This window comes from Phragmites australis, chromosome 3, assembly GCF_958298935.1.
Source record: "Phragmites australis chromosome 3, lpPhrAust1.1, whole genome shotgun sequence".
NCBI classification, from domain to species: domain Eukaryota; kingdom Viridiplantae; phylum Streptophyta; class Magnoliopsida; order Poales; family Poaceae; genus Phragmites; species Phragmites australis.
In genome coordinates, this window is record NC_084923.1 from 44,386,503 (window position 1) to 44,402,114 (window position 15,612).

General features: G+C 42.3%; 2 protein-coding genes across 2 annotated transcripts; one reads left to right on the plus strand and one right to left on the minus strand.

Annotated features, from left to right (window-relative positions):
- The first annotated feature begins 2,720 nt into the window (after positions 1 to 2,720).
- LOC133911243 (uncharacterized) lies at positions 2,721 to 4,390 on the plus strand. Its single transcript, XM_062353444.1, has 3 exons — positions 2,721 to 3,607; positions 3,694 to 3,846; positions 3,934 to 4,390. The coding sequence occupies exons 1-3, from the start codon at positions 2,855 to 2,857 to the stop codon at positions 4,195 to 4,197; spliced, it is 1,170 nt and encodes a 389-aa protein (XP_062209428.1). The 5' UTR covers positions 2,721 to 2,854; the 3' UTR covers positions 4,198 to 4,390.
- Positions 4,391 to 7,024: 2,634 nt separating this feature from the next.
- LOC133913297 (uncharacterized) lies at positions 7,025 to 14,096 on the minus strand. The gene is made up of 8 exons (XM_062356409.1): positions 13,861 to 14,096; positions 13,282 to 13,721; positions 12,922 to 13,152; positions 11,581 to 11,780; positions 11,194 to 11,366; positions 8,506 to 9,041; positions 8,229 to 8,301; positions 7,025 to 7,757 (listed from the first exon to the last, which is right to left on the minus strand). The coding sequence occupies exons 2-8, from the start codon at positions 13,618 to 13,620 to the stop codon at positions 7,252 to 7,254; spliced, it is 2,058 nt and encodes a 685-aa protein (XP_062212393.1). The 5' UTR covers positions 13,621 to 13,721; positions 13,861 to 14,096; the 3' UTR covers positions 7,025 to 7,251.
- Between the last annotated feature and the right edge of the window lie 1,516 nt (positions 14,097 to 15,612).

Consider the following 15,612-nt stretch of genomic DNA (forward strand, 5'->3'; position numbering starts at 1 on the left):
TGGCTTCGATCCTCTGGTTAATTAAACTCGAGCATCTCTGTCTTGTCCGGCGGCAGCTTCCACCGTCGAGTGGCCTGCTTCGTACGTGCATAATTTACCGTCGGACTTATTTCTTGATACGGAGGCGCCGAGCATTAGATGCCGCGGCCGCAGCGGAGCCGGTCCGCTCCGGCGTTCTCCATGCCTCCGGCCATGGCGTGCGAGCACGTCTGTTCTCGGCTCAGCCTTTCTTAGAACTGTTCGATCACTCTCGATCTAGGCATTTTTTTCCTATGAGAAATTATCCTTTAACAATTCATTACTGGCATTTACACCCCAGTTGGTTCGTGGCACCAATAATCCGCAAGTCGGCACCTGGTTTCTGAACTGACCGTTGGATCACGTTCTACCGGCCCAGATCGATCCTTGGATGGTTGGGTTTCTGCTCTGGTGCCGTCTCTGTCACCGTATGGCCGGTTCTTGCCTTTCTGTTTGTCGAATGCAACGTTGCGGACTTTCTTCATCGAAATTTTGTACTTTGCTATCGTTTCTGTTGACTTGAGTAGAATCTCTTTCTCACTCGTCTTTACTTGAGAATCTTTCTGAAATTGATCGTATAAAATGTTCATCCAAGTTTTCAGAAAGGACACATCGCAATCTCTCTCCAAACCAACAAAAATGACATTTTCATCCGTTGTTTTCAGTAAACCTCACTCTCAACGCACATGGAGAAACATATAATCATATATGATGCCATCGTTCTTGGAACTGAATAGAGAAACAACACACAGAGAGGAGAGCTGAAATGCACACGATTCATCCTGTTGTTGTTCACGAAACTTTTTCATGAATCGAAAATTGCATAGTTTATCCTCGTCTCGTTTCTCACCCGCCACCAGTCCACCATGACACCTCATCTATCTCCCCCGTGTTTGAAAAAAAATAGCAACAAGACATTGCTGTGCCTATGATTAGCAATTGCTTTCCTACACCTGGCTAGCTATGGGCTAGACAGAGAAAGATAACCAGGTGTTGTCAACAGAATACTCTGGCTGATGTTCACGGGAACATCTGTACAGAGCATCTGTACAGATTAGTTGATGGTTTGATAGAGTAACTTTTTGAATAAAATAGTTGATGCCTTGATGGAGTATTATGAGAAATTGATTACGACCTTTGCTCCGTTCGACCACCAAAGAGCGACTTGCTGTGTTACATGAGCAAACTGAATTTCAACTGCAACTTTCGACCTGTATACGTGTATACCAGCAGGACGTCACAACTCCAACTGCAGTGCTATGATCCTTTCCATTACAATAAAACTTTACGGGTATTATCGAGGGTCGGTGCCTAATAATAATTTCAATGTATCGATCAATGAACGTGTTAATTATGTTTGTGGTATGTGAAAGGATAATAATATCATCTAGAGGAGAGGTGAATAGTCGTTTTTATAAAATTTGTTCCTTTTTCTTGTTAGTCTAAACTTATAGCGAAAAATAAACTAGCGAATTTTTTATAAGTTAAAATCTTAAATATGTTAAACTTAACTAGTGCATAATCACCAAAATAAGTGTAGAGGTTACAATATTCTCTATATAGTTAGTGTCTATTCGTGCTACGAAAAAACCCTACGTCTCATGTAATATTCATTAGCGTATGTAACATCTATCTAGGTTTTACGATAATTATGCTTCACACTACTATTATTTGAAAATTTATATTTTACACCCTCCCATGATTACTTCACTAAAAAATTAACTTAAGCATTTATACATCAACTATATAAAAAAATATTGACAAAGTGACATCGAATCAAAATTAAAGATACAATGAACTACTCTGTAATGCTATTGGATAACTATTTACATAACAAGTATTTTTCATCGAACGAATATGGAACATTTTCAAATTGTCATATACAAAGATTATATTAAAAAAACAATTATACATGTCTATCTGCTATACATTAATAAAGATATCGCACATTCACCGAGCAAGACGAATGTCTCGCTCATTGAGCGATGGAGCTCATAAGTTTTCGCCCGTTCAACAGATAAGATCTTGTTCTCGTTCGTTGAACAGGTGACAATAGGCTCCACGTACAATTTTTTTCAAATGAGTATATATATATTCGTCTCTCGCTCTACACGCTTCCTTGAGCAACATACCTGATGGATTTGGACCTGGTTGCTCTCGATCCGACCAAGGCCCAGCCCAGTAGGAAGCCGTGTCACAACCTCGAGTCGAGCCGGCCCCATCGGATTCATTCAGTTTAACGAGAGTTCAGTTCCGATACCAGATCTTCGCGATGGGTTCGTACTGACTGCATGGTACAGTCAAGCTGAATAGAAGCTAACTTCGAGTCGAGCTGGTTTCTTCTCAGTTGTGTAAAATTATATTATATTAAATAAAAATAAGAGTATTTATTTAGTTATATTGTTTAGATAAATTGAATTAAATTTCTGTTTGTTTGTTTGAATTTAAGATCGTTTGAACGATATAAAAGTTAATATTGTAATTAGTTACTCATATGAAGATTATTTTATGATACTGATAAGTGAATCTGTTTGTATGAGTGGATGAGTTTGTATCTGTTGGGCTAGGATATATTTCTGAATAAACTAAAAACATATATTTATATTTCTTAAATCAGACTAAAATAATAAATATAAATAATTAAATACATTTTCCTATAAGATTATAGGTTGCCTAATTCGGGCAACCAATGGTCAGGTCGACCGTTGCTCGCGGATGCCGTTGGTTGGGCCGCCACTACGCCGTTTCAAATTTCGAAGCCCCGTCCTTTCCCCCCCTTCCCATCTCCTCCCCTTTTCCCACTGGCACGACACAGATCCAAACCCAAGACGAGTCCATGGACGAGCGGAGGGAGATGGATCCGGCGGCAAGGAGGGCGCCCACCACCAGCGGCACACCCACCGCGACGCGCGGCTCCAGCACGGTCTCCTCCTGCTCCTCCAACTCCAACCCCACCTCTGCCTCCACGGGGACGCCGCCGCCCACCATAGTGCCGTGGGCGGGGGGTGCGGGGGACAGCCACTACTACCCGGGGTGTCGCAAGGACGCCAACTGCGCCTGCGAGATGTGCCTCGCCAGCATCAACGCCACGCGGGACCTCATCCTCGCGCCCGAGGCGGCCTCCGCGCGCAGGTTCTTCGCTGGCGCCGCCGCCAGGGACCGGAGGCGCGCGCTCTTCTGCCGCGACCGCGACGCGGCGACGCCAGGGTCCGCCGTGACCGAGCCGTGGACGCCGCCGATGCGGTCCACGGCCAAGTCCAGGCGGCACGGGCGGGCAGCGGAGGCGGCAGCCCGTGGGAGCCGCGGAAAGAGAGGCGGGTCGCACGACTGGGCGCTCTACGCGGCGACGGTTCTTGGGTTCTTGATTCTTCTGTGGGTGGACACGGGGCTCGTTCCGGAGGCCGCGGCGAGGGGGTTCGGGCCGAGGCTGTCGCCGGAGGCCGTGGCACGGGTGGGGGCCGAAGCGCGCCTAGCGCCTGGAGGCCTGGACAATAAACTGCGCGTCCTGGAGCGGACGGTCGGGCAGCTCGTCGGCGACGAGAGGGTCGCCAACTGCAGCTTGCATGACTCCGTCTGGCGGCTCCACCAGGTTTGCCATTCTTCAACATCATATTCGTTCTTGATCTTGATCGTAGAGACGATTCACTGAGTAAAATTCGTATTTTTCTTACACAGGATGATCAGCATGTGTTCCACTGGCGCCGAGCGATGTACAAGTCGGCTGCGGAGGAGGTCAGCGTCTGGGGGAGCCCTCTCCGCAGCTCCGGACTCCTCCCGGCCACGCTCTCGACGCGGCACCTCACCCTCATCGCCGGCAAGATCACCGAGGTAACTAAACCGCCAAGAACCTGTCACTTCTTTGTCCAGACCAAGTACCATCAGCTCGCTGAAACCCTGCGTGGCTTTTGCTTTCAGTGGTCCGACGGGAGGGTGTGGCCGACGGTGAGGACGAGCAACAGCAGCTCCTGGGGCTACCGGAGGCACAGCGCGGCAGCGGTTCGGCTGGAGCCGGAGACGTGGGTGCTGGAGTACCAGAGGAGCGCGCTGTTCGAGGGCACACGGCTGATACCGGCTGCCGCGGAGCTGCTCGTGTCCAGGTGCTCGACGATGGCACGGCGGGCGCGGCGGTGGCTGGCAAGCCGGCGGTTTGGTTGTGGCGCACAGGCGAACCCAACCTGACTTGGGCTGGCAATTTGCCGTCTAGGATTAGCTCTAGTAGGTTAATCTCATCTCCTGCGAGGAGATTTGATCAGAATGTTTGTGTTCTTTTGGTTGGTTGCAGTGATGTGTAGGCAGACAGCCGGATCAGAAAGCCGCTAATCTTTTTTCTAATTATTCTTCGGATCATAAACCATGATTAATTAGTACCTGTGATTCGGCGTTGAGCCACGAAGTTGTGGCACTGGCACAGCCCCTTTTGGTAGCTTAGAATGAAAGGAAAATGCTATACGTACGACGTGGTCTTACGATCCGTAGTTACGACCAAATAGTGCTACAGTATCCTGTGCAGTAAGTGGATCATAACGCAGCCGGACGTTACGATCATACATATAGCAGGGTTGAGAATTAAATCGTTTCTGGTTGAATTTCTACAAAGTTCAGTGTTCTGAACATATATCCTTGTCTAAGTTTTTCACCCCTACAGAATGTGATTACATGTAAAAGAGTACTAGTATCAGAATATGATGTTACCTGCCATTCCATTCGAGTACTCCAAGACCACAGTAGCTCTACTGATTTAGGGCGCATTTGGATGGTGCCCAAGCTAGCCACGCCAAACCGTTGGCTTGCCAAAAAAAGGGGAAAGTATCAGTACGGTCTAAAAACAGACTTTACATTTGCTATATATTGAACTAGGAATCTCATTATACAAAAACTTTACAGATGATAACAAAACATAATGCTATTAATTTAACGTAAAAAGTCGTTCATACAAAGAGGACATCCAAGGATAAAAAAGAATAAACACTGCAGCTGTCACAGTCTTCTCATCCGCATCTCCCACAGGCAATCAATATAGAGCATCACCTTAGATTCCTTCATCCTCGGAGTAATCTTCAGCATTTTTTCCGACTAAACATTATGGTTATAGCAAGTGTCAGTATGTCCCGTACTCCACAAATTATGGTTAAGTAATAATATGAAAGCAATAATAATAATAAGACTTACATGAATTTATTTACATAAATGCATAATTTAAGTAAAACATTGAAATAAAAACAATAGTAAATGACTAAAAGTAAATAACCTCGAGAATTTAACATTCTTGACCTCAAACGAAGTTGAATGTCTCAATCGAAGTTGACCATCTCAAACATGATTCCTACAACCATGAATGACCCATCCAAACACAAGGTTTTCCAAAATATTATAATCATGTGTGTCATTCCTTACCGCTCATGATAGTAAGCACAACTGATATGTCAGTTTTACACTCTATAGAAGTTGTATATTTTACCCGTAAGATGTGATTATTTGTTATGCTCATATTAGCTAGATACTTACACACTTCCAAGGTGTGCAATCAGGATTCTCACTGCAAGGCCTTTACAAAATTTCTTCCAAGAAGTGTCTACCTGTTGAGGTTTAATTGCCGAAGTGACACAAATATCCTCAATAACGGAAGCCCGCTCTTGTGCCTTACAGTTCCATGGAAGAGAATTCATTCCCCGTTCCACCACCTGATCTACACTATATTGTGAGAAAACTAATTATTCAGTCAGATCTATCTCATACAAAGCTTGTGATTATATTATAAAGCTCAGTCTGATCGCACCATGAACTAATTCTTAATTGACTTAAGCAAGACTATTGTCCACATGCCCTTTGCAACCAACACAACCCCTTGCACAATTGCCTAGTCCATGTTGATAAAAACACAATTTTGTCTTGTTGCATAAAACCTTTATCAAGTTATCAAACAAAGTTTTTTCCAACCATGACTAAGCAGTAATACTCTTGATCCCAAAAAAAACCAAGACGATAAGGTAGATATGAGAAAGCTAAGTTATTACCTATCATAGGTTTTCCACCGACAACTATAAGCATGCACTTTTATAAACGAAAACATTTACAAACATATGATTAAAATGCATCAAGGCTAACTTGCTTTCACCCCGGTGTGATCACCGGGGCTTCACCGGGGCTTTGAATTCCTAGTCCTGAAAACCTAAAATCTTCCTCCGGGACGGCGACATCTAATCACAAAAGAAAATAAGACAATAAACACCAAAATACAAGAAAAGAAGCTAAAAATACAACAAACAACTCAATTTACTGACACTTGAAAACGGTGGAAGAGCTAAAAACACAATAAACAACTCGATTCCCTTATGTAATTTTTGGTGAATTATTAGTGAAAGGTTTTCTTTTGCTTTTTTTTCTTTTTTCCTTTCTTTTTCTTATTTCCCAAAGCCTCAAATCTATTCTTTTAGTTTATTAAAAAGGGACCTTAGGACATTATTCAATACTTTTGTTGAGAAGTTTTTATTTTGTAAAATTTAAGATGTTACACGAGAGCATTTGGCCACCACCGTTTCGCCCACATGGGCATGAAAATGAAACGGTCTCGTGTGCCTGGCGCTGGGGCACCCCCCCCCCCCACACCCAAACAAGCCTTTACACTCCAACGGATTCCAAGGTGTGACGTGTTCTACTCACATTCCACCTCCAGCTCCATAACATTCTTTATCGTCACAGTTCCAAACCAAACATCACCAAATCTCAGAGCACACAATCACCAGCTGCAAAAAAGGAAAACTGCATCCATTCCGCTCCCTTTGACAATTTTGCAAATATACCGCTGAAACACGGTCTGGGGAGCGCAACAGCAGCGACCTTTTCTGTCAATTTTGCAATTAAAGAATTCAAACATTTGCTCTGGGGAGCGCAGCGGCAGCGATCTGTTGACATACAGTAGTTGCTCAAAAAACGCAGGCTAAACAATACTGACATAATTATCACTTAATGCTAGCTAAAATTATACGAAAAAATACGGGAGCTCAAATTTGGATCACCCAGAATATTTCATTTAACGACTGTTCCTGAAGGCTTGTCCATAGATAACCGGCGCACAACGCTACTGGTTTAGTCCAAACCAGACTGATGGGGGTACCCCAAGAGAGCAACCCCTTGGGAGGATATATAGGACCCATACAACAGTGCAACAGTACAGCAAAGTTCAATTTAATGGTAAACTACCAGTAGATATGTCTAAGCTAGTCGATATTCAAACTACTTATCAGCAGGTAACCCAAAGAAACCCTGGGTGACGCTTTTCGGTGTTTTCCCAAATCCACCACTGACTTTCAGCATGGCCTTAAACTTTACCTCCTCGCGCTTTACTTGGTCCACGTGGTTTAGAACATTGGAGAGAATCACACTGTAATTTGAAGTATCAGATAAGGGGCTGGGATCTGCAAGCTCAGCTCTTTCAGATTCAAGCTGCCTATATAGGCTGAGGATGTAATCTTTCTGGGAATAAAGCTTCTGCTCTGCCAGCCTATATTCTGCTTCCTGAGATTTCTTTAGTTCTTGAAGGGCAAGATCTATCTCATCCTCAAACTTGGCAGACATGACATTGTGATCACCAGTAATGTACACTGGAAGATTTTCAACAGCCATTTGTAAATCATCAAGCAGTGGATCTATTATATCAGGATGCCCCGGCAGTGTACCCTCTTCTGGAATTTGCTGAGCCCCAAGCACAGTCACACCACTGGTAGGTGAGGAATTCTCTCCTACATTACATATAAAGAAAATAGACAAATTATGCACAAGAAGTAAATGGAGCAACAATGCCAATACACTAGTTATCCAATTGTTATGACAGTCCTCCAAGGTTTCATTAAGTGCCCATTATTCAAATTATATTGGAATGCTGGATCGCAAATAACATGAGGATTAGTCATTTTTACATCACTGAGGCAAGCATAGGTATTACATCACTCAGGCTACACTTTGTATTTTCTAAACTAACGTTTGTGCAGGACACATCTCAGATAGATTTGATTTATATGATCCCAAGATTCATCATAATCTACGGATGTTTCTCAGAACTATATAGAACACCAAATGTCCAAGGCATTGCAACTAGGCTGAGATTTTTTCGACTGACATTCATAGTCCTAGAACAGTATTTGGTCTTAATATTGTTCTATCCTTCTATGATTAGTTGCAACCAAAAAAATAGTTGCAAAAGATAAGGTTACCTGCACTGAGTGTTGCCCTGCCCTCATCATCTTCCATTTTCCAAACCTCAACAATCTCAACACCACATTTCAGCTGCATTAAGCAATAGATTGCCAATCCATAGCGTCAGATACTCAAATTACTGAAAATAGGGCCCATAAAGTATGATAAACGAAGACAAAAATGGGTTACTGACAGTGTGTAGCATCCCCAGTTCAGCACCAATCATAGGAGTACTGAACCATAACAACTAGGGCACTGTGCTATTAAGAGATAATCAAATACATCACATTATACCTTCGCCATTGCTGATCCCATATAGTTCTCCAAGCTTTTTGCTCTTGTTTGTCTTGAGCCACGCAAGATGCATAAGCCCGTATTCAGGATAGGTTCGATTTCATCCGTTGATTCGAGAGATTTACATGTTTCCATGAGCTTTTCCACATGCATCATCAAGTTAGTTTTGTTATCACAGCGCCTGCAGTAATATTGCACATCCAAGCCAATACTTCCTCCAACAGTTCCAGCCATGTAACATCGAAGAGCACAATCAAGGTGTGCAACATGACCACAGATGTAGTTCTCTTCCACATCCGCCTCACATTTTATGTAGCTGTAACCTCCAAAAGAATAGTCAATAGTCCTGTGACATAAGATGCAGCAGCACTCACGACAGAAACCAGGCTCTTTGCAGCAGATATCACAAGCCTGTGCTGGTGATGATTCAATAAAGCCTTCTCTCTCAAGGTTGCACAAGGTATTCCTAGCCTTACATGGGCCAGCTGGATCAGCCACCACAGGTTCAGGTTCAGGAAGCCTCACTTGTTGGGTACCTGGAAATATTTAGGTATTAAAGAGCAGCACAAGGCAAGCAATCTGGGAAAAAAAATAGCAGCAAATATGCAAAGACAGCATGATGCATCTTATAATGCGTTAGCATACAAAAGCCAGAATAATCAGCATCTCAAATGATCAAATATTTCCCCCCTTTGGTTTTGTAGTACCACTACATCACTAGATATAACCCCGAGCAATTTCCAGATTAGATATGAAGAAAAAATAAGACAGAAAATCAGTTCAGATCCTTCTTTTGAATGTGGAAAGGTGACTGATGTCCTGTATGCACTAGGATTTAGGGAAAATCACTGAATAAAGGAGAAGAGATCTGATTGTTACCAAGGTTGGGGGCAATAAGGAAGATGGAGTTGGAGCTGATGATGCTCTGGGGCGGGAGCGGACGGGGAAGGAGATAGCACCGCCGCTTCATTTCGCAGCTTCGCTCAAAGGAAGAGGGATTCATCGGCAGCAACAGTTGGCCGGAAGCGGAGGTGGAATGGGTTGGCGGCTAGGGTTTGAGGATTGGGGGAAGTTAGGAATGAGCTCTGTACACCACTATATATATGTATACAACATGGAAAATATAGTATGGGCCCAAACTTATACATGTACAAAAATTAGTAGTGTTCAAAACATGCTAGACATGGAAAATATAGTATGGGCCTAAAACTTATACGTGTACAAAAATTGACACTGCTCAAACATGCCCGCAGCTAAAACCTATTTAAATATCGAAATACTTCCCATATTAGATGTTAACAAATAAAACTTTGTGAACAGACTGAAATCAGAAATGATTTTTGCTAAATTACATTGCAAGGACAGCTACATTGGCTTCACAATAGAGGTAAGTGTAAAAGGAGATTCAATGCATGATAACAACTGCAAATGTGGAAGGTGTAAGAGAATAGCGGGATTGGAAAGTGAGATCAACATCCTGAGAAGTTAGACAACATGTCCATGTGGCCTGTTGCTCATTGACTTTATTATTTACCACCCAATTGCAAATGCAACTCGTACTTTCTACCTTATACACTCAAATGCTCACCTTTTCTAAATGGGTCATCTTTCATACAAGGAATCGAGCGATAGGGGTGAACTAAGTTTGTGACCAACATCCATCATCCAACAAGGTACAAAAGGGAAGGGGGGGGGGGGGAGGGAAGGGGGAGGGTCTACTACACCAAGGAATAAAAAGGAACAGGTTGTGTTGTACAGTTAAAAGGGTATTTTGAATTGTGAACTGCAGATGCATAGGGTGGAGTTGTGGCAATATATTAGGTGCAACACAGTCAGCTACATTTGCACGAACAAGGTGAAGTTCACTTACAAAATAAGCACCTAAAACATAAGAAGGTCTTAAGTACAAAAGCCGCTATAGCAATGACAAAGGTACGGCAATATGAAATTGAGATGATTACAGAAGAAGTTATCAGTAGGTAGATGAAAGGAATAGAAGATCATCAGGCATATTCAGAAAGTAGTGGTACATATTAGCTGCTTCTAAAAAAAAATTGATACGAGATCCAACGGAAGTGTTAGATCTATATATTGCTCTGTGTAATATCCCCAGAGTATAAGGGGTTCTTTGCATATTGTAATTTGTACATGTATATATACTGGTTCAGGGCCTCCAGGGAATACAAGTTGTTATTTCTAACATGGTATTAGAGCTAGGGGTTTTTTTTTTGACGCAACAACTCGTCCTATCTAGATCTATTCCACGTCTTCTTTTCCTTGCCCGACCCGGCTGCTTTCCTTAGCTACACATCATTATCTATAGCTGCTATTGTGCAAATGTATAGAGAATAAATATGAAACAAATGACTTCCAAAGGATGGGTAGATTTCTATCTGCGGAGGCACCCATATGCCACTACATGCTATCCACTATATCAGTTGTTGTGGTGCTCTATAGGTATACAGTGAATCTCCTTTGTGCACAAGCACGTGCTGCTTATTACTATAAGAGCTGTTATGGTTCCGCTATAAGCCCCGCAACTGCACATGCTCAACACAACAGACACTTATAACAGCTTTCACAACCCATAATCTGGCCCAATAGTGGCATAGTGCCTCAATGAAGTAATATTTAAACACTAGTTACATGACCACTAAAACAACATAAAATGTAAAAGAAAAGTATAACCTTTTTGTATCCTGTGTCCTTTAGCAGGGATCCTCCAGATAAACATAGAAAAGAATGTGCTAGGATCAACATCTGGGAACTCTCCCTTAATAAATTCTTCAACTCGTAATCTACTTGCAAATGCTGTCTTTTTACCAGTAGCATCACGAAAACGTGAGGGCGGCATAAGATACCTGTTCACAGTTGGATGCGTAACAGAAATCAACAGCACATATAAACTTCACTTTCTTGGCACAACCATATATAGAATGAATAATTTAACTGCAGACCTTGGTTGGTCCAATGCAAAATACAGAATTGATGCCCACTATTCATTTTCTTCTCTCTACGCAGTGCAAAACTACTAAAATTCGGATCCAACCTAATGGGCCTTGATAGGAGCATCACCTGTCAGCCCAGTGGCCCCCTACAGCAGCCCTGTATCCCACTTTCCAGTACCATTGATCTCCAGGACATGGCCAATTTTCAGGAGCATAGGGCAGACCTTTACCAAATGCATTGGCATGAACAGGTATGGCAACAATGCCAGCCTCAGTTCTGCACAATTCTGATAAATCAAGTTCCCCAGATACCGCCTCATCAGGGACCTGAAAGCAAAGAAGAATCTCATGAGAGCATAGCTAAAATTGCACAAAATGCAGCAAATGCAGAAACAAACTTGCCCCCGTTGTATATCCCAATTCCCTATAAATTCCCATGATAATTGGGAAAGGGAGGAGGAAATACTAGAAATTTTCATACACTGGTCTGGAGAAAAGGGAATTTTTCTTTCACTCACCAAGTGAACCCAAATTACAATGGTTCCTACTAGCCTTTTCACCATATGCAATTAAATAAAACTATAACCCATTAATAATAAAACTGATTTCAAGGCCTCCAAGTTATGCAAGCAATATATTCCTGATGAGCAACAGTACTAATCTCCGAAGATGGTGAGCAAGATGAAATTTAGTTTTCTAGGAACAAAAAGTTATGCACATTTACGCACATTGACATCTGCAACCCAACATATTAAAAAAGACATGACTAAGTAGTCACGTCAACAGTTAGTATACACTGAGACATGATTGAGCAGCACCAAAATTTTCCTAAGAATTTTCTTCCTGGTCAAAGAACAAATTGCATTAATCCCTCATTGGTTTGGCAAAAGAAACCAAAAGAAAAATAACAAGATGGAATATTTCAATGCAAAACAGTCAAAGAGTTTAAGACATTTCCGCAAGATAACAATAGGTGGCATATAGCTAGAGGTTAAATTAATGTTATGGTTGTTTGAATAGAACTATTATTTATAAGGAAACAGAAAACTAGAGAAATTAAGTTCATCAGCAGATAGCAAGCACCATAAAAGAGTATCTAAAATACCAATTGTTGTCGAACTATTTTTTTAGATATAAAAGGCACAAACTATTTACATTAGGTATAGTGTTGTTAAACGCCGCGACCAAATCACCCACCACACGATTGTAGCAGAGTTAGTAAAAGGGCTCAGTCCGTGACAAGTGAATCATGGGGCTAAGGAGACATGTCAGCCATTCTGATATTGATGATGAACCAAACGCTTTCATAGGAAAGAATGGCACAACTAAAGTTACAGGTGGCAAAGCTAAGCATCCAGCGTCAATATTACCAAAGCCACTTCCTCGGTCAATCGATGAGAACAAGCAGTAACGTCAACAAAATAAATTTATGCTTGGTTAATAATTATTAAGGTCCAAAGATCAATACCTCACTTTCATTCACCATATGATTTGAATTTTCGGCAACGTTATATTCCAAACCATTTGGTGCAGTACGTTGAAGCCTCTCCTTTGGCGGTTTTTTACGCGCCTTTTTGTTTGGAGCACTTCTTGAATTCTCGGCAGCTGGACGTTTCTCCTTATCCTTACCAAATAGCTCCATTAACCTATCATGATGGTCAATGGTCTTCGTCATCCATTTTTTCGCTTCTGGTTTTCTCTACAAGATCAAAGCAAAGGATTTATGTCGGGTCAGGGATTCTCAACATCTTTTTTTCTCAAACAAGTTTAAACATTTACAAGAGTTGTCTGTCAGCATCTACTCTTGACTGATTGATAGCACACAGACCTCAACTAACTCTCTCCAAACGTGCGGGTCGGCATGGAACCTCTTGCTCTCTGCATTCCACTTAATTCTACTATCTTCGCCCAAGAGGTTTTTGCACTCATGGAAAGAGTCCTTGATATACTTGAGGCGGTTCTTGATGTTGTTACGGTCGATCGCCACCCCAAACCTGTCACCAACCCCGTCGATGATGTTATCATATGCCACCGAGAGGAACTTGCTCTCACCCCTGTTCCCGATGGCCTGCTGGTGGAGCAGCGAGTCGATGAGGTACTCATTCATCTTCTCAGACCAGAACACCGCGTCCCGGGCCGGAGCATGGCCGGGCTTAATGGGGGACATGTGGATTCAGCAGAACCCCCCAAAAATCCTGGAAAAAAAAAAAACACTTCACCGTCCTTGCTAAGCTTGATCAGTTGATCCTGCGCGCTGGGAGGAAGAACCTAATCGAACCACGGATAGATGGATTGATTAGTAGGGCACCATGCATCACGCAATTCTACGACTAACTGGATGGAAAGATTCCAACAAAAACCAACTCGTCCCCGGAACAGTCCGCCCAAGCAAGCTAGGATTACTCACCAGCTAAAGAAGAAATCAATCCACTGCCGGATGGAGCTCCATTCCACTCCACGGGGCCGAGGGAGGAGCCGCGCTCTGGCGGCAGCGCCTGAGGAGCGGCCGGCGGAGGATCAGCCGGGGAGAGGGGGAGGGACCCGCGGTGCTCGGCAGAGCTGAGTCGAGAGTCTGGGGACTCGGGAGAGCGTTGGTTGTTCGGTCGGGGCTGGATGTAAATGGTGGAAGGAACACAGTGGGAAACGAAGATGTAGGGAAATGGTTGGACCATCTTCAACTATATTCTTTTTTTTTCTCTATTTTTATTCACTCTATTTTCTCTCATCTCCAACAATTTTCTTTCAAACGAAATTGCAAAATGAAATAAAAAAGAATCTTGTCTTGAAGGGAATGACTCTGGGAATCCTATCATAAGAGAAACCGTTGGAGCGCAGAAAGGAACAAAAATCCCTTCATGACGGAAATTTCCCCTGCGAGGAGAATCCTTTGGGCATGGTCTTACGATTTTAACGTCACTCTAATTTTATAACTTATAAATAAAATTAACGAATTCACGTATTAGTAATAAAGTCATCGTGGCTTTTAATATTACATGATATTGATACTCTCAGATGGAGAATGAATGTTGAAGTGTTAAAAAAGTTAGATCTCCAAGTTAGGTTGGGTTGGGCCGGAACTTTTGCCCAGGCCTAGCCTGGTAATACAATGCTCGACTCATTTCGTCGTGTTGGATTTGTCATGATATTCTCATCTCATTCTTAGATCATCGGTTGATGACAATAACCTACGATGGAGAAAAAGCGTGTGTGCAATTCAACTTGAATGCGTCTTATGAGCCATCCATATGCCATTGATTTTATAGTACATCTTTGAAGACAGGAAGAGAGTAGCAAAGCTACCACAACTTGGATTGAGATGGCAAGAATGACGTAGCAAAGAGATAACCAACTAACCAAATCATGAAAAAAAAACACCTGAGGTAAACAAGAAACATGGAGAAACATTGAAACTGCTAACCTACTTGTACAACACCCATCTAGGGGTTACAAGGAGCGGTGAGAAAACATGAGACTCTTAGTTTTGGAGGGGGAGGTGCCTCAGAAAAGAAAAACTTGACCCCCATGCAAAGTCAAAAGTGCTCTATTTCATTTGTTGTGCTTGCATCTTGCAAGCGTCTAGACCATGATGCTATTGCGACGTTACTCTTGCTCACGTCTCAGTCATCGTATTCAATTGTTTTGTTGCATTTTTGTATTGTCGTGACGAAAGTTGGTAAACTAATTGGCGTCATGTAGAGTGCGAACTGCAACCCGACTTTTCACCTCGCAATGGACTGTATAAGATGCATTAAATTAGTCTATTTTCAAACTAAGAGCAACTCTAGGAATTATAGACAGTAGATAGCTCTTATTACTATAGTATGTAGAAAGAAGAAAAATGAATGAGATGAAGATGAACCTAACTAGAGGGAAATCTTACTCACATGGAGAGGAATCTTAGAGATAGCGTTTAAGGAAAAAAAAAAAGAGATAGCACTATGTATTGTGAGATATGAAAAATTGAAAACGAAATCTTTTAAGAAGTATGCTGAGAAAAATAAGAAATAGTAGATAGAGGTAACCACCGAAGATACTTAAAAAGACATTATCGTGTTACTAACACATCATCGACTAAAGATAAACCATTTTTAAAAGAATAGAAGGGAGAAGACCCATTTTGAAAAAAAGAATTGTTCGCTCAAAGTACCAAATTTCATAA